We start from the raw sequence: 19,988 nt of genomic DNA, 5'->3' as shown, positions 1-19,988 counted from the left end.
CAGAAATTTAATTGGGGTAAACTCTGGAATATAGCTCTGGACTGGGTTGGGCTAACTTGCCTCAACGGCTTCTATGATGATACTCTTCCACCATGCCCTAGTTGGCATAGAGGTCTCTCAGCGTCTACTATAGACTACGTCTATGTAGACCATTCTTTGTCTTCTCTCTCACCTGAGGATGAGGTTTCCTTTAACCCATGGAGTGACCATGGGTCTTTGGTGGTTACCTTTCCTATGAAGTTATTGCCCATTGGGGGTCCTTACAATCTTAAAAGAGTGCGACAAGGGACAGGGATCCGTTGGTCACCTGCCAATATTAATCTCCTTAACTGTAAATTGATCTCCTCGTTTAACCATACTTCTTTCTCGTGGAAATTGGCTGTATTTCTCTGTGCTCTCCATAGTAGTATCTCTGGCTCTCTTAGGAAGGGTTTCCCTAAAAAAATCGCATTCTCATAGGTTTTATCAGGACTTGGCCAATGAAAAGGCCAATGAAAAGGCATATACTCTTAACTTATCAGAGGTTCAAGTACTCGATATTGACTGGGATAATAAAAAAAACAAAATTAAAACTATCCGCCAAAAATATAAAAACTATTGCAAAACAAGAAAATCTAGTTTGCTACAAAATGATGCGGAGTGTATGCTTAGAGTACTTGTTAATAGAGATCAATCTTAGGGCATTTTGGGCCATTTTTTCTAGTCAAAATGATGTGATGGGGGCTGATCAGCTCAATGCCATTCCAGAGGATCAATGGGTCGAGCATTATACTGAACTCCATGGCACAGGGGGAGAGGGGCTAGAACCTTGTACAATGGGGCAGAATGATCCAAATGATCCTTGGGTCCCCCTCATTGATTATGAGATAATACCTGGCCTTATTAACAGAGCTAAGAACTCAAGGGCGCCTGGGCCCATTGGCTTAACAAATAACACTTTCAAAGCAGAACTGGAAATTTGGGCAAAACTATTATGTTTGTTATTCCAATATATTGTTGACTCTGGTAATGTTCCAACCAGTTGGCAGACGGCATACATTGTGCCCATCTTTAAGAGAGGCCAAAGAACTTTGGTAAAAAATTATAGACCAATCTCTCTTAATGATGCGGACTGTAAGCTCTTTGCCTCTATGCTTCTCTCCCATCTGACTGTCTGGATTAAGGAAAATCATATTCTGCCGAAGCAACAAACAGGTTTCAGGGCGGGCCATTCTACCAATCTTAATGGTTTCATTCTAACTGCCCTCCAAAATTCAACCTAGGGAAAATATGGTGCTTCTCTGTATGTTGCCTCAATTGATCTGTCAAATGCTTTTGATTTGGTAATTAGGTCAAGTCTTTGGGGAAAGCTGTCAAAGTGGGGGATCCCCCCAGGTGTTATCTCCTTGATAATGGCAATGTATGAGAACTCAGGGGTCCATATCAGGATTGATCTTGAAGGAACACTTTCCAGAAGGATTAGGACTCGTATCGGGGTTAGACAGGGCTGCTCATTAGCCCCATTATCCTCTATCTTGCAGATGTTGAGGAATTTCTTGGAAATACAGGTATGGTGAATGCTAAATTGGGGGATCTTAGGCTCTCATGGTTGGCATATGCCGACAATTTTCTTCTTTTTGATCATACCAAAGTCGGCCTACAGAGGCTTATTTGCAAATTCGAAGAATATGCCACCCTTAACGGGTTAAAAATCAACCCGTGTAAAACTCATACAATGGTCTTCTCAAGGGGGAGAGGGGAACAAGAAAATCTGGAAAATTGGCTGGGAAAACATAATAAAATGGTCTATTTGGGACTCCTTATTCTGGCTCAGCCATCGGCCATTGAATTAAGACTTTCCCTTAGACATGAAATGCTCCCGCTTATTTCTCAATCGATTAAGCTTGATAAAAAGTATGGTATGTTTTCATTTAAGCCTATTGTCAATTTCTTCAAGGGTAAGGTGACCCCAAAATTAATTTATGGCATGGAACTGCATTATCTAGCCCTTCTGACCTTTTGGGATACCCTTGAGGGTATTTATTGGAGGAAAATTATGATATTACCTAATTGTGTCCCAATAGTGGCTATAAGATATGAATTGGGCTTGGTCTCTCTACGAGTCAGAATTCTTTGGAGAGTCCCAACCCTTTTTTCTGCTTTGCTCTCTCCTAAACTTGACACCCTCTATGTTGATGTGGGTAAAACCCTCTTTGCAAAGGGATCCTTAGATCGTAACCTATATCTTTCTAATTTTTGTGAACTCTGTGATAGGACGTTATCAGATCTTTCCACAGATAGGAATACCCTGTTAACGAACCCCAAGAAAGTCAAGGAATCCCTATTTAGTGCTGATTGGAGTGTCACCCTTGAAAAATTGCATGTTTACCATTCTCTTATTCATTTACAATTTGACCACAAGAAGAGAGGCATTTTGTCTTTTATATTGACTCAATTCCCTAATGGTCACTTTCGCTCACTTCTTCTCAAGCTCAGATGGAATCTTCTCCCTACTAGGGAAGTTCTTTATAGAAGAAAGGAGATTAGTGATTTAGATCTTTTATGCCGGTTTTGTCATATTGAATCTACTCGACATCTCTTTTTAGATTGCATAGCTCTGAAAGGTCCTAGGGATCTTTATCTAGGAAGATGCAATACCCTGGGTATTTTGGGGGCAGAAGACCTTATCTGGCCTAGGTGTCTTGCCATCTCTAATATTAAAGATGGTCTTGCTGTGGCTGGATTTATCAAATTTTTAGATCTGTATGCATCTTCCCTTTGATTAAAATGTATGATAATCTGTATGATGACATTTTGTAATCTTACCGCTATTTCTCTAAGATTGATGTTTTGTAAAGGGAAGCTGCCTTTTAACCGGCAAAATTATTTCGCATTTTAACTTGCACTGAATTCTTTTATCTAAAATTGATTCGTAATGTGTTTCTCATCCTTAAAAAGGGATAATTGGGGCTTTATGTATCTTTATTAGTATATATGAAATGAAATTTATTTTCTCATGTTTTCTACTTACTGTATTTGTAAAGGTTTCTTTTTGTAAACCATAAACAATAAAAAAAAAATTGTTTAAGACAACAAGTGCTTTGCTTTTTGGAGCAAGTGTTTATGAAAGACATTTACTTTATCCAAGGGATGATCGGCATTAGGAGAAACATAACTTGTGTTGAACTGAATAGAACTTGTGGAATCAGAATTTTTCCACAAGTGTTCCTGCATTTAGCCAGGGGAAGGGAACACAACGATGGTCACAAGAAGTACTCTCTAAAACGTATATGGTTGCATTTTTGATCTGTGGTGTCGAATTGAAGATAGCCAAATATTCCTTGTGTTTGTTGTATGTATTAGTTGAGGGTCAGAGAATTTATTAGACACTAGGTCATCATTATTTAGTTTTGTTTGCTAGGCAGGGACATCCTCATTAGGATAGGGAGAGACAGATGTTTATCTCATCCCTTTTCATTTAATAAATGGCAAATCTTGAGAAAAGTATACTTTTGTGTCTGTCTCACATTTCTGACACCTCACAGAAAGCAGGGGTCATGGATGCAGAGGTCACTTTTCAGGGCAGGGACTGGTCGTAGTACTCACCAGACAGTTCCAGTAGACTTCAAGAAGACCCCAAATAAAGAAAAGTTGAATACTTCAGCGGTGCAGACCATTCAGGACACCTCTCGGCAGTGCATTAAGATTGTTCCAGCAGAAGTCACCACGATTAGGTGGTAACAGGCTATCATCCAGCAGTGAAAACAGAGAGGCAGCCCCAGCACAGCTTCCCTTATGTTGAGATGGCTGAACAGGCGATAACAGGAGACGTATGGCATACGCTGATGATCTTGCAAGTCCCAAAACTCTGCTCACAACGATGATGGCTGCAGGGACATAGCCCAAAAGGGAGTTAGTCAGTCCACTTTCGAAGGCTTCTGAGGCACAGATACTTTAGCAGGTGTTGAGACTGATAGTTCCCAATGGTAAAGGGTCGAAGCACCCACAAGGGTCCTCTCAGAACATCCAGAGGATCAGGGCTTCACCAGGCCAATCACTGGAGAAAATGCTGGTCAGCTCCAGGGATCGCCCTCGGGTCATCAGTATGCTGCTCTTCCTCGTAGAAGTCTTGGTTCCAACAATGATCTGTTAATAGCTGCAGAGCCCTCCTTGTATCCAAGATTCAGGCTGGGGGCAAAACCAAGCCCACCATTGGTAAGAATCTGCAACATCCCTCCAACAACATACTTTTGGAAGCCAGAGGATGTGGCCCAGCCCCCTGCTCTGTTTCACACACACACACAAAGCCAACTTGCCTGCGAAAGTAGCACCTTTCCCCGGGAAAGGGGTTACCATATATGGCATTTCCCGACCTGAGAATGTAGTGATAAGGATAAGCTGGCCAAAGAAAAAGCAAAGATCTTGTGGCAAAGCCATTTTAGGGTGCTGACCATTTTTAGTAGCTATTAGCTGTAAATGCAAAAGTACACAAGAAAAATATCACAAAAACTGTAAAAATCACACAGCTGACCACCAACTTGTCTTAAGCATATTGCAAAAGTAACCAAAAATGCATTGGGTATAAAGCTATAAGTATAGAAAGCATCCTTACTGCACTTCACCTTGATGCATGCAATTGTAAAACATACAAGAATTCCAAAAGAGAAAGTCTCTCAGTGCTGACAGTCTTAGGGACTAGTCAATTTCCCAATAAGAATGAGAAAAACAAGCAAGGGAAGTAAAAAAGAATGCTTTACTAACCTCCAAATGTCAGGATGGAGTTAGAAAATCAGCAAAAAGACTGGGGGCCCCATAGGAATCTATCTAGGAAAAGGAACATATTTCTTAACAGTGAGGGTGTAGGGGAGTGAGGCCGGGTGAGAAAGATGAAAGAATGACAGGTGGTTGACTAAGTTTGGGAGGGCGCCAGTAGCAGTCCCCTCCGCCTGTGTATGGTTACAACTGTAGAGTACCACTTACAATCGCCCCATACCAACCTTATCCGATGTAGGCCAGTGTTTTCTGGGTGCCTGCAAGGCAGAGATTGGCCCAGTGAACTAGCTAAGCCTGAGAGCCACTGAAAGGGGGAGGTGTAAAAGGATAATAAAGGGAGGGAAGAATGGGAGAGTGGGGATAGTTCAGCTGAGGTTAAGGGTTAGAAGGTGGACCAAGAGACCAGCCAGAGGAAGTACAGTGGGGCAGAGCACGGTAGAGACAAACAAGGAGGGTATACAAGGTGAGGTATTGGTTGGTGAGATAAATTGCTACTTGGGGTGGGTGCATGTATAATGAGTAAGGTGAATGAGACTTAGTGGGGAGTCTAGGCAAGTAAGTGCGGAGAGAAGTGGGGAGTAGAGGGATTGGAGAGTAGTAGGCTGAGAGCAGTGGAGAAAGGAGTAGAGAGTAGTAAGAGTAGAGAGGAGTGAAGAGTAGTAGAGTTGAGAGAGAGTAGGAATAGACACAAGACAGAGTAACATTGGAGAGAGCGGTACAGAAAGGGAAAGAAAGGAGAGAGGGACGGACTTAATTTGACCGCATTGAAATTATTTATAAATATTCTTGAACCGTCTTGGAAAGTTGATGGCTTCAAAGGGCAGGATGCTAGAGTAGGGGTGAAGACTTTGTTCTCAGCGGTCCAGGCGTTGAAGCACCAATGAGGGCATTTTGGAGATCAGACAAAGAAGTGAGCTTCAACAGGACAGTTGCGGAAGTCAATGATGCTTGCCTGCAACAACGGTCCTCCGGTCTTCAGCTGGTAGCTCTTTTATTGAAGGGGTCTTGGCAACAAACACAATCTCAAGAATGGCTGCAGAAGTCCTCCTTTTATCCAGAATTCTAGCTGAAATTGCCCACGAGCCCACCAAGGATAAGTATCGGCACCTTTCATACTGCCAGTAGATGGTCCAGTCATGGACAGCCTCGGCCACCGCATCTGCCCAGTGACAGACCCTTTGGCCAGGATGTGAACTGGGACCAGTCAGTCCGAGCCCCCATATCCAGCCATAAACCCACAACGACGCTTGTTAGGAAAGATTCTGCTTTACTGCACCTTTCCTTCCATCTTTATGGAACCCCCAAACTTTTTGCTTTTATTTTTTAATCTGACCTGTACTTTTTGGAGTGCAATGAAGCTTTATGCTTCACTGCACTAGCTATTGCTCATATGTCATGGGAAAACTGACATGTCCTTCAGGCTGTAAGTACTGGGAAACATTGGTTCCCTTAGTCCTGTTACTGTTTTACTACTTTTGTATCACTTGTGGCAACTTTTTATCATTGTACAATACAGTTTACAGTCTAGTACAATGGGGGTGAATTTTTTTTTGCCCCAGACGAACTCTCAAGAGGATTTTTGGTTACTCTAGGTGTGTTAAAAGGATAAACTGGTGGCAGCAGTGACCTTTTCCCACTTTTGGGGAATTTTAGTTTTAGCCTTACCGCATTTGGCTACTAACTGTGGCTACTGATCATACATGGCCGTGCCATGTGATTTTTCGTTTGTCCTTTGGTCATCTTGTACTTTAGCCTTCTTCCTGGCCCGAGAGGCCAGGAAAATCCTTCTAAGGACGTCCGGTGCCCGGGAAAACAGAAGCTTTTGGCGGGCTAATGGGGGGCTGTGTATGTTTGCTGGCAGGATGTGGGCTGGGACTGTCTGACCCCAATCCACAAACTGGTTTCAGTGTGTGAGTGGTATGCATGAATGTTCCCACCAGTGGTCCTGATTGGACCACTGCTGGGGTTTGTGTGGGGGCTAGCCCAGCTATTGGCTAGTGGGAGTTTCAGCTCTTACCTGGCTTTTAGTATAAGAGGAGGACTCCATGCACCCATTCTTCAGAGATCCCGGACAAACCTGAAGGAGCCAAGTATCCTGTCCAGCTGTGAGACCTGCGAAGAAACCCGAGACCTGACTGAAGGAGACCTGGCAAACCACTTCTGCTGATGTCCTGGAGGAGCCCTGTCTTGCTTGTGATCTTTAGCAGTCCTGCAACCCTTGGAGTGGAAGCACCATCCATTCCTGACATCTGCTCGGTGCACTGCCAAAGTAAGCCTTCGGAAGTGCCCTGGAAACGTCCTGTGGCTGACTGTTAGGGAGAATTCTCTTCTAAGGCTAATTTCCCTTACCTATAGAGCCCCCCAGCAGCTTTGGTGGATTCGAAGGGTTTATTTTTTTTCTCCTGCCAAGAGTGAGACCCTTTTTTCTCCACTCTTAGACAGATTGCTAGTGTGTGTTTTAGGCTATCTTGTGTGCTTATGGTCTATGGGGTTTTTCTCACCCTCATAGGAATCATCTTTTTAACATGTGTGTTACACAGCACCCACAGCGCAGTACCACAGGGGTGTTGTAGCGACCCCCAAACAGACTCCATACCCTGGGACTGACTACTGTCTCCCAGGGCATGTAAAGTCCCCATTGACTTTACTAGTCAATACTTATGAATTAAACCAGCACAACCCATCTTACTATGGAAGTACTGGAAAGGGTTAATAGTTTTTCCCTAGTGTTCATTTTCGAGGGGGTACCGTAGAGTCCCTCTCTCAAAGGTTTCTGGCTGGTAGCAGTGGTTACTACTGTAAATATTCGACCGCAAATATTTCCCTATGGGATTGTCCCATTGTTCGAGGCTACCACTTTTTCTGACAGCCTCTAACATACTGCCGGTTTAATTTAATATTAACTTTACTCCAGTAGGTTTTTATTGCCAGAACTTTAATAATAATTCTTACTCGTGTCTTTCTCTGTAATCCTAACCCAGGTCGGGGATCCTTTTGTTCGTCCTTTTGGCGGGCTTCTGCACAGAAGCCCTCCATTCGGCGCCACTGAGTCTGGGGTAGACAGGATGTGTGGGAGGGGGGGATAGGCACCCTGGACATGGTTGCCTACGCAACCCAAGTCGCACTCTGCCCTGATAGGCTGGGGGGTTCTCGCGCCATGCGAGCCACCCCACTGTGCGAGTGATAGCTAGCCTGTATGAATGGAAGTCTTGCTGCATAAAAGCAGGGTCCTGAGAACAGGAGGACAAGACGTCGCCACAGGAACTAAGAAACAAAAGAGGGGAGAAGCTGAAGACATCTGCAACGACTGAACCACCGGTGAAGCCCTGCTGCAGATCCTCACCACTTTTCTCCAACGACTTGAGAACATCTTCCTCTGCAAGAGTCTTCTTCCCTTGAGCTGGTGGGGCCAACCGCTTCGCCAATCGCCTTCCAGGACCTGCCTTGGTCGAATCAGCAGTGTCCTGCACTCGGAGACTGGATAGCCAGCCACCCGTCCACCACAACCACGATTTAAAAGAGTGTACCTTTTATTCATTTTGGCAGCACTGCGGCTGGTTTCATCCCTGGACAGTGCAGTAACTCGAACCTTCCTCCACGACGAGAGTCTCTCTTCCTCTGCTGGACATCCCGAACTGCAGGAACTACCGCCACCGCAGGAGCCTCTTCCACTTCAAAGGTACATTGTTCCACCAGGCCTCCTGTTTAGTTGGGTATCGCTAAAGGTGTTTTAAATCCTTTACTTACCTACTGGGTTGGCCGCCCCTATCATCTAACATTGTCTTTCACCTTCTGCAACCACCTTTTCAAATAGTTAAACAAAGACTTGACTGCAGCTACTAGAAGAGTTTGATCCTGGGCACATTGCCTTGTACCACTGACTCTGGCACAGGCCTATTGACGCTGGCTAAATCTGTTGCAACTGCCTTCTCTAGATTGCTTCTCACCTAGAAATGTGTTGGTGCACCTAACTCTTATAACCACATTTTTCCTTCCCCTTTTTAAACTTGTGAAGTGCCATTTGGCTTGGTTTTCACCTCAGTATTGCACATGCTATAGTATTGCCTTGCCTAACTTGTTCACAATCTACTTGGGAAGTGTTGCTGGTGTGTTAAAGAGTCTAAAGCTGTATAACTTGTCCTTTGCCTCCCTTCTGAGAAATTGTTAGTGACATTTCTGCTTGGTTTACACTGTGCTGTTTTGCTCAGTTTTCACTCTTGCTCAAACTGGTCTACAATTTAAATAAGGAGCTGTGTATACTTTTCTCGACTGATTTAACTTGCTTTAATAATAGTGATTTGTGTGTGAACGGTTCTACGTTATTTCGTCGAAGTACTTTTCATCGACACTTTTTCATCGACCAAAACCTTTTTTTTTTATTTCTGGGGGGGTTCCGCCCCGCCGACCCCCCCCTTATTTATATAATCATACCCCAACCCCCAAAAAACACCCCCCAAAAAATATTAAAAAAAAAAAAGTTTTGCTCGATGAAAGTGGCGATGAAGTCCCACGATGAAAAGTACTTCAATGAAATGTGTGTATTCCGTGTGAACATCAGAGTGTGTAAAATAAATATATATATATTCTTTTTGATACAAAGCTTTGGTCTGTGTTTCCTTGTTCCATTGTACTGCAGCCCTAATGTGTAAACCCTGAATACTGCTCATCTCCCTCTTGAGATAAGTCCGATTGCTTAGCCACAGCTACCAACTAAATCTTTGTTTTACAGACTGATACCAAGGGGGATTTTATTGCATATACCTGTAGTCTTAATCTTCTTTAGTGCTCCCTAAGGGAACTGCACAGGATTCTGCCCAACACTGACCAACTTCGGATTTGGGCTACCATGCTGTCAGCGTCACCGTTCTGTGTTTCGGCCTGACACTTGGGGGATCCTCAGCTGGCCCTACAAGGCTAAACTCTGCGAAATGTCGGCATCCTAGCATTGTGGGGACCCAAGATAGGATGGAAAGTCAGACTGCAGCTGCTGAGTCCATTTGCATCACCGTGCTGCAGTGACCACTGTCTGAAATGGCTTACCTGACCAGAGTCAAGTCCTGAGAGGGGTCCTGCATCAAGTTTTGCTGCATTCTTCCATCGAGAGTCCTTGCAACAGTGAAAGACACCAACAGGAGATCAGCTCGAAACTGCAACTAATGGGAATCGAGGACTGCAACCTTTGGTGGGAAAAGCAACCCGAGACCCTCTTCCTTTGTCCTGCCAAGTCTGGGGAAGAATCTGAGTATGGGGGTAAGTTACAGAGCTTCTAACCAACCCCTTCACTCCCATTACAAGTCAATGGGCTTATAATACACCTTTATTCTAACACTTTTGGCTTTGTCATTGCTTGCTTGCACAAGACCTCTGAAAGTTGGGGTTACTTTTGGGCGTTAGTTTTACTTACACCCTAACACTAAGAACCGTTCACTGGACCCCAGAGACCCTACCTGCATTCTTCCCTGCTTCATAACTTCTGTGGAACTTTTACCTGAACAATTGGGCAAAAGGCCCCAGACAATTTAGGGCTGGACAATTTTAGTTAGGGATCATCTCTGTGGACCTGGAGTGCATAATACTGATCTATCCTTGCAGGAGTTTGATATGTATTGTGCCCTATAACAAAGTGAATGTATATTTGCATTTAGTGTAATAGTGTTGTGTGATAACTACTTGCTAGTAGTCCTTTCTCTATAGTGTGTTTTGGCAAATATATGGTAACTATTTGAATACATCCTGTCTAAGTGTAATTTGTTATTCCCATTGTGTGACCTCATCGTGGAGCCCTTACAAGCTCACCACCGCTGAAGAACTTCGCCTAGACCGCCTGTCCCTGCTACCTACACTGGTTTGGCTATAGCTTCCCAGATTTGTCCCAGACACAATATAGGTTGGCCTTCTATACATATGTCCACCAGTCCAGAGTATAGAAAATAAGTCCTAACAATGCTATGCCCCAGAAAGGGCTTACCATATACAGCATAGCCAGCCCAAGAGGGCAGGATGTAGGCCAAAACACAAGGAGTCAAACAAGAAGGCAAAATCTCATGACACCGCCATTTTAAAGTATATGGCAATCTAAAAGGCATCATGTGGTAAAACAGATTAGCAAAGCAAGGTAAGTAAACAGACTTTACTTACCTTCAAAGGTCGGGTACAAAAAAAAAAGAAAACGATGGGGCTTCCATAGACGTCTTTGTAGGGAATCCCATGCCATGGTCTGGGGGTGTACATGCAGATTTGTGTCTTTTTCTTTGGTTCAATAATTTTTATTAAGAGCATGTTAGATGAACAATGAAAATAGGACATGAAAACGGTCAACATTTTATAAGAATTCATCTTGAGTGAGCAGCTATATATAACAGCGATGATGATTTCATGTTGTGAAATAAATGTGGACTAACAGGGGAGACAAACAAGACAGAAAAAGATAGGAAAGAGGAAAGATAAGGGGAGGGGTAAGTGATATAAATATGACAAAATAACATCAAGGCTATTCAGTATTGAGGTATAGAATACACATATCCCATTTATTATGACATTTGTGTCCATTTTATGAAGAGTTTTATAATCTGTTAGAAGTTTAATTCTATTTAAACCAGTTCTAGGGGTTTTTCTTTACATATGCGTGCTGCATGCCACCACTGTAAATAACAAGTATTGCTCTTCAACGCAATAATACTCATTTGAGTGACTTTGGAAGGCATACATATTGGGTCTGTCCTGGTGGGGACTTAAACCTGCAGGATGCACCAAGTTCTCAGTGGTGAATGCTTAGTTTAACAAGTTATCTTAACAGTGAAGTACACTTATAAGAAGCTACGGATTTCTAGACGTGTGCCTCGTACAGGATGAAACCATTTTTATTCAAGAAAGTACAAAAAAAGAAAGCAATGCATGTAAGCATTCAGCATCACACATGTAAATGTACAAATCAACACAGAATTGATGGACAACATCACTACAAAAAATGAGGAAGTACAGGTTTTTCCTTTGGAAAAGGTTTACCAGAATAAGTTCCCTTTATTAGAATAACGAGTGGACAGGGGAACCAAAGGTTGCATTCATCCCTCTTGAAAAAATGGGTGTCCTGAGATACAAAAAACAATTCACTGTGAAAAAATTGAATATAAGTGTTCCCCATTGTTGCCACACCTAATGATGTAGATGCATCCTCTCAGAGGTACCGGGCACAGGATTATGTATACAGTACCAACCATACCAAAGCCCACACAATAAAGCAAGCCAAAACAATAACCAGTGAATAAAGATGAGCTATTTTGGAATTACCTGCACAGGCACACACAAGAGGAAGGAGAGCAGATTCATGATGGACAAACCAGGGAGAAGTTGGCGCTCTAGGAACATGTTCTGGTGATATTGCTCTGCATCATCTGTGCTCATGTTGTGATGGTGAACGACTGAATGATGCTGATCCATGAGCATCATGTGAATCATCAGCCCCATGACAGGAATGCAGAAGAACAGGCTCACCAAGAAGGATCTCTTCCATCTATCAAAAGGGAAGAAAAAATGTGCATCACTCCACTGAACTTGCAATGGATGTCTACTCAGAGTGGAACATGGAAAAAAAAAACGGTATCAATGTATCCGACCCTCTGCATCCAGAAGACATTTTTTATTAGAATATTGATTGATCAGACTATCTTTAACAAACATATCTTTTTTTTCAAATGGTAGAAATGTGTGCCTTTTCCACCTTCAGTCAGACGGAGAATCGGTAGTGATGCAGGGAAACCAAACTATATCATTGGCCAAAATCAGACAAATTGGCACTCAAATGGACCAAATGTTTTAAGTCATGAGGCGGAATACCTTGGAACCCGACTAAAGACGCAACTCGCCTTCAGGGGTTATGGCATTGCCAATTAATAGGCCATACAACTGAAATAGTTAAATAAAAACTATTGCAAGGGAAGCTGTATCTAAGCACAACCCACTGTTCAAATGTCTAGGTGTTAACTGAGGTTTTAACCAAAGACTGGTTGTGGGATTGAAGACCTCCACTGAGCACCAGCCACCACTAAAGTAACAAAGATCGGCCATGGCCGATGGAGGCTCGAAGGAGCACTGAACCCCCACAATCAAGAATCCCACAATAGGTACACAGGTTTTATAATTAGCTGCGCTTCCTTCCGATCTCCCGCCCCCACCCCCATCCAGAGAAGGAAAAAGCCACCTGGGACAAGGTTTTCATTGAAATCTGCCACATAAGTGGCCTCTGCTCCCCTGGGGGATGACGAAGTGGTATTGACCTACAACTTAAAACGCCCCCCCACCCAAACCCCTGGGGAAGCAGATTCCCACTGACCACCAAGGACGAATCAGAGAGGGAGGGTGCCATCATTAACACACCCACACAGAAGTGAGCCAACCCTGAATTAGCCAGATAGTTTGGCATTCACTGGGTGATAGATCAGCAGTGTTTCCCCTAAGAAAGGTAAAAAGCACTAGCTACCAGGGAACCTTGCATGCAAAAAAAATGTTTTAGGGTGCATTCCCAGTGGCCTGGTTAGGTGTTGGTCCGGTTACGAATCCTTGGATGTCGTCACTTTTCCCTGAGGGGAAGCCCTCCCGATAGTCCCCCTGGGGGTGGTACTTAACCCACCCATTGGGAGCAGGGACAACTATCCAGAGAGAACACAGTATTCTCCACTCCAATCCAATCGCCCTCACTTACCCTACCCTTGCCTTGTAACCCCATGTATATGTGTCATGTAGCCAAAATCATAAGCACTGGGACGATGAAGAGTCTAGTCTACCCAACAGAGGACTATAGGACAAGTACTGAGATGAGGAGGCAATGTGGAAGCATGAAGAGCACTCCTGGAATCACTAGTGAACATTCTAGTGGTTTCCCAATTCCTATTGGTCAAGTCACATTTAAAATAGAAGAGGGAAAACAATAGAGTTCAGACCTCCCTGGAGGAGCCGCAAGCATGTCAGTGTTGCAGCAGAGAGAAGCAAGGCTGGTCGCGACGAGAAGGCGAAGCATCACCGAAGGGTCAGAATCGGAAAGACCCTTCTCCCTTCTGGAAAGCAGCCGACTTATCCGACTGAGAGGAAGAGGGACCAGGCGGTCTAGATCGCTAGAGCAGCCCAGAGGGAACTCGCAGCTGCAGAGCTGCCGTAGCTGGAACAAAGTCGGCAGAAGGAACGCCAGGACAAAAGGCAAGGCCCAGAACAGACGTAAGCCCACAGCAACGCTCTCTGAAGGTAGGGGACAACACAAGTTGGCTGGTGGGCACAGAATAGAAGCTAATGGTCCAGATAAAAAGGTGGCAATACCCTGGCAAGAAGGGCTGAGAAAATAGCCACAGAGAAAGACTGTGGTAAAGTAATACGTGAAGCAGTGCGTGTCTGGGACAAGGAGGAAGGTTCATCAGTCATCTTCATAGTTGCAGTACATGGCAGGTACGTGAACCAGGTCTGCAACACTACAAGAAGAGAATCATATGGGTCTGGGACCCATACTCGCAAGACTGGAAACAAAGTGTACAGTGGGGGAAAAGTGTACAGATCATGTAAAGAGGCCAGGGGAAGTGAGTCATTCCCCCTGGTGTTGTGAACTATAAAGTAAGCATGAGAAAGGGCCATGGGAATGGAGTAATTCCCCTGGCATTGTGAAAACATGGAAATCAAGACACCTCTGGCATTGTGAAAACACAGAAAGCAAGACACCTGGAGAAGGGAGGAATTCTCCAAGAACCCAATAGTGCAGACACAATTATGGGCAATAAGGAATGTTGATGTTGGAAATGGGACTTTACCTTTTGAATTTGAACTGAGAACTTTACTTCTTTTTAGAATTTCACCCTGGAACTTTTTTTTTGTAACTTGGAAAGGGACTGAGACCTGGGGAAGGGAGTTATTCCCTCAGGTAAAGATCCCACCTTACAATTGGAAATGTGATCCATTGTCCAGAAGAAGGGAGCCATTCTTTTGGACCAAGAAGATCCACTACCTCTTAGTTTACAAGTGTAAGGAACAGAAATAGGTTTTTTGACACAGACGGTGGACCCATGATTTCCAAGGACATCCTTAACGCACCCTTAGTATTTTAGTTGAGGTAGGGAAACCCCTCAGAGTAGGGAGAGGTAGGTTTTCTCTTTATTTCTGGTAAAATAAAAGTTTATGCCAAGAACTATGCCACCTGTGTGTCAGTCTTCTCCTTCTGCACCCTTACAGCCCCAACTTGCAGTACAGTTTGGAGGTGTGCCGGCTTGAGGTCCCTGCCTCTGATCTGGGCACCAAGTGAAAGAAAAATATCTCTAGGAGCCAGTTAGTCCACAGCCCTGGAAAGACCCTATTTTTCATGATGTACTCTCGGTTTGTCAAAGGAGCAAGGGCAAATGAGATGTCTGCTTCCGATCTCTCTCCCTAAGCAATCAGAAAGCCCCCAGGCCCCATTGGGGCAACTGGGGTTGGGAGTGGGTGGGATAGACACTTGCTTTAGCGGCTGCCCCCTCCCACAGCCCTGAAATGCGTTGCTTTGTGTTCAATGAAGGAATGCTGATTGGAGCACAGAGGTCACACCCTGCCTGGCCCCGCTCTGGAACCCTACAAAAAGCTAAACACTACTAGGCACTGTTAGGAAAGATTTCATTTATGTGTCATTTTCCCTCCATTTGTGGGCCCCCACCCTAAACCTTTTGCTTTTGTGTGGATATCCTATTCTGATTTACCAGTGGAGAACAGCCTTCAGCTGCACTCCCCTGGGCTTTTGCTCACTTGTTATGGGGAAATGGACACTACCTTCAAACTGTCAGTACTGGGAAACTAGGTTGGCATTTCTTTGTAACTTCTAAACAGTGCACACTGTACCTTCCAATACCATGCGCTGGGGGGCCTTTTTGTTTTATGGCCCTAAACAGCCTTGAAGGATTTTTTGGTGATTGTACAAGTGTGCTTGGGGCAAACTGGTGGCATCAGTTACTTTTTATAAGTGTTTTATTTCTTTTTACTGAATTACATCGCGTTTACTGTGTTTGGTTCAAGACTGTGGCCAGGTCCGAAAATGGCAGAGCCACAAAGTCTTTTGTTCGGTCCCATGGCCATTTTGTCCCTTGCCTTCACCCAGGTCGAGTAACCTGGGTTCTCCTTATTTGGGCATGCAGCCTCCTGCGAAAACCTTTCTCCCTCGAGCTTCTGCATGTCACGTGTGTGTGTGTGCCCAGGAAGCTAGTTGGGACATTCTGGTCCCAATCCACACTATTGGTGCCAGGATGTCTGAAGTGCCTGAATGACTGGGACTACAGTGGACCGTGATTGGTCCACGACTGGGATGCCTGCATGAGAGCAGATCTTCGATAGGAAGTCATTGATTTTGGTGCAAAGCTAATCTTGGATAAGAGAAGGGGCTCTGCATTCATTCCAGGTCGATCACCTGAGTTTTCTACGCACTACAGAAGGAGCCAAGTATCCCTGACTTGTGGAACTGCCGGAGACGCACTAGAAGGTTTTGGCACCCTTCACCCTCTGCTGTCCCGTTGGACACCTGTCTTCTTCATCGATCAAGGAGGCCTGTCAAGGCGTTTCGCCCCTTTGGAGTAGTGGGAACAACTACTCTCAGCGCCCCATGCTTACCCACCAAACAAGCCCCTTCGGAAGTGTTCCTGGACCATCCAGTGAACTGTCCAGCTCTACCTCAGGGTATCCCGGAGAACCGCCACCATCTTGAGTTGAAACCTGAGACATTGCTTTATTGTGATTCTGTGCCCTCTCCCGCCAAATTTCGCAGGCCTAGTTCTGGGTCCCGAATTAGGAGAGTGGGTAACGCTGCACGCATCTATGATTCCCGCATCACTACCTGTTGGTGATGGTTGCAGTAGGTGTCTTGATGACCTGCTCTCCTGTGCCCAGACGCCTGCTGCACCGGAATTTTCTTTTTCTTTGCATCTCCTTCGGAAGCTGAGAAAAGGCAACTGTTCCGTCACGGACGATACTTCTATCCCGCAACCACTGAAAGCTGGTGCGCTGCGAAACTGCAGGACTCAAACATACTAGTGACCTCGACTAAACTGGCAAAGTTTGGTCCGAACTGTGCCAAGAGTCAGTGAGTACTTGCATCACTTACCGGTGGCCCCCTGGCACAACTGATCCCTTTTACCCACGAATATCCCTGAAAAGATAATCGCTTTTGGCTGGGTTAGCCTGCGTGCCCTAGCTATTCTCACCTTTGGAAAACTGCTCTGCCGCCAAGGGCAGACCCTAATAGAATAGTGGGAACCAATTCTTCATCGCCTCAAGCCCCTTCCTGACTTGATGAAGCTCTCCCAAGAAGACACGCTTTTTGTACTGCGTGCGCGATTGTGCATTTTTACGCACAACTGTACTGTTGAGCACAAGGCTCCCCACTTCTTAGGGCTGGACTCGAAGGTTAGGGAACGACGCAGAAGAATTGTCCAACTCACCCTTCTATTTACAGGTTGTGGCTGTGTTTTATTCATTTGTCGCATCAGGAAACGTATTGTATATATGTTATATACTAGAGTATTTTGTGAGGTAACCATTTGCCTATAACTAAAGTTTACTTGTGTCAATTGGTCCAGCCGACAAACGTATATATATTTTTCATATGCACTTGTCTAGGAGCACTTTGTGGTTCATTACTGTGTGCTCATTTCGGGCTTCCGATCACTCTCAACCCTGCTGAGACTTAGTCTTGACCACCTGCTAAGCTACTTAGATTGGTCTAGCTTGTCCAGAAGGTTCCCTTGTTTCACTAAACCGAGGTTGGCCTCCTAAACTTCTGTGAAAACAGCAGGTGTCCACAACCTTTGTGGAACACTCCTGTCCCCTGCACGCCCTTGTAGTTGAAAATACAACCAAATTCTCTTGAGTAATTTAAAAAATAAATCTTTATAAAGGGATGATATCGTCATCCATGAATTGTGTGCCCCTCATGGGGTTAGTTTAGACAAATAATAATTCAACATGCAATTTGTCACAGTTTATAATCAACATATAAAACCTAAAGTAAACTGATTTTTACAATACATGGTATTCACTGTAACTATTTTTCATAGTCCAGACAACTGAATATTAATATTTGTAGTTCAAATGACTTATAGTTGACAATTTGTACTTGATTTGAACACTCAATCCAATGTGTATTAGTAGGCAGAGTCCAAGTTTTCAAGGTACTGTATACTTTACGCGTTTCGGGGCGAATAGAACCCCTTCTTCAGAAGATGTCTACTAAACGTGTTTTTCTTCAATTTATCTGTATTAATATTGTTATTTAAATCATAATGATACATCATAGTCCCTGTCTGTCATGACTGGATTTTTCTTAATGTATAATCACCTGTTCATTTCTTAGTGTGGTCTCAGTTGGAGATACAAATTCCATCTTGATCGGTATATCTTTGTCAATCCTAAAAAAATATTTAAAAAATATACAAAAGGGGGTTGTAAGTCCCTATCATTATGAGAAGTGAAGATGTAAAATAACTGCAACCATGTTTGCATTCTCAAACATGTCCATTAGAGAAAGGGTATAGATGTTTACCTGATCAGTAGGTCGTAGTCGGGATTTTGGGTAATCTCCCGCTTTGTTAATGCTCTACGCTCCTATGGTGGATCTTAGAAACGCGGTCAATGACAACGTGGGCCCTGTAAAACGGAAAGAGGTTTATTAGGGGCTATCTTTATCAATTACCGAAATCCTATAAGATAATTCTATGTGGTGAGTGTAAAGTTCTAATTTAGCTTACCTCAAAGAGGGACGTCTTTGTGCATGTATCGTATGTTGAAAATCATACGCACGGCAACTGAACAAAAATGGCCGTTCTGATGTTTATATAGCGTGATGACGTCAATGTGTGTCAACGTCGTGACGTCACAATGTTTACTTTTGACGCGATACAATATGTGGTATAAGCAGAATAGGGTAGAGACTTCAGTGCGTGTCAACGTCGTGACGTCACAATGTTCACTTTTGACGCGATACAATGTGTGGTATAAGCAGAATAGGGTAGAGTCTTCAATGCTAAGTTAGAATCTATATTTTGAACATATATGCTAGTCAGTAATGTGGGTTCCTTGTTTTTTAACCTAAATCTAGAATAATATTGAGAATTATCGTCGACTCGTGATTAGAGGAAAAATCCAGCCTGCTCACAGTCTGTTGTTGAAACTGAATGTCTTTCTTTTATGTCAATTAATTACAAACGTGTAGCATTAGTGTGGATGTGTGTATACATTTCATTATTTCAAGACCCAAAAAAAATTAAACAATGAAAATATAAGTCCTATCAAATATTGGTGGTGTTCAGGACACAAACAATCTAATGGTCTAGATAAATTTACTACAAGAGAGACTATTCCTTAGATGATAAGTGAGCTATGCTTGTGTTGGTTATTTAAAAGCATCAATTCAAAAAAAATGTCTGTGTTAGTACAGCTGGTCATCAAAAAAACATTCGAAAGTATAGCAATTAGCTCATAAGGAAGCTTCTAAGAAAACACCCAAATTAAATTCTTCATTCATACCGTTGGGGGAAAGACTATTCAATTTTTCAATCCAATGTAATTCTCTCTGCCCCATTCTTCTGTCGTGGTCTCCCCCCTCTAGGTAATTTTTTCACTTCCTCCAAAATGATTACTTTAAGTTGAGCTACTTTGTGTTTATTCAAAGAGAAGTGTCTAGCGACAGGAGATTTGGTACTGTTGGTTCGGATATTACTCTTGTGTTCATTCCATCTTTCTTTAGCTTTCCTGATGGTTTGACCTACGTAAAAAATACCGCAGGTGCAACTGAGCCCATAGATTACTGATTTGGTATCACATGTGGTGTAATGATTCAATCGAATTTTTTGTCCACTGTTGGGGTGCCTCACATAGCTCCCCTTCATCACATTGTTACAGTTCCCACAGTTTAAGCATGGGAATGTGCCTGTCATCTTCGTCTTCAAAGTCCGTTGCTTGTCTTGTTTGATCTTTTCTGCTTTCACTAGTTCGTCTTTAAAGTTCCTTCCTCTCTTGTATGCAATTAGGGGAGGTTTTGGGAATAGTCTGTCCAGTTGTGGATCCATTTTGATGATGTTCCAGTTTTTCTTGATAATCCTGATGACTTTGTGCAGAGTATCTCAAGGTATGGAGAAATGGAATGTCCTTTGATTTGTTCTTATTAATAAGGAGATCCTTTCTTTCAAGTCTATCGACTTTATCTTTAGCCTTTTCAATGATGTCGCTAGGGTAGCCTCTTTGTCTAT

General features: G+C 43.6%; 1 protein-coding gene across 1 annotated transcript in view; it reads right to left on the bottom strand.

Moving 5' to 3' along the window:
- ATP7A (ATPase copper transporting alpha) overlaps positions 1-19,988 on the bottom strand; it is a 1,086,974-nt gene that overhangs the window by 491,983 nt on the left and 575,003 nt on the right. Inside the window, exon 9 of the mRNA XM_069612588.1 lies at positions 12,040-12,262. Coding sequence (XP_069468689.1) covers positions 12,040-12,262 — 223 coding nt within the window. The remainder of the gene's footprint in view (positions 1-12,039; positions 12,263-19,988) is intronic.

The sequence above is a fragment of the Ambystoma mexicanum genome, chromosome 5p (assembly GCF_040938575.1).
Source record: "Ambystoma mexicanum isolate Mex_15411 chromosome 5p, UKY_AmexF1_1, whole genome shotgun sequence".
In the NCBI taxonomy this organism is placed as follows: domain Eukaryota; kingdom Metazoa; phylum Chordata; class Amphibia; order Caudata; family Ambystomatidae; genus Ambystoma; species Ambystoma mexicanum.
Note: the sequence above shows the minus strand (reverse complement) of the source record. Positions and strands in the feature narration are given on the sequence as shown.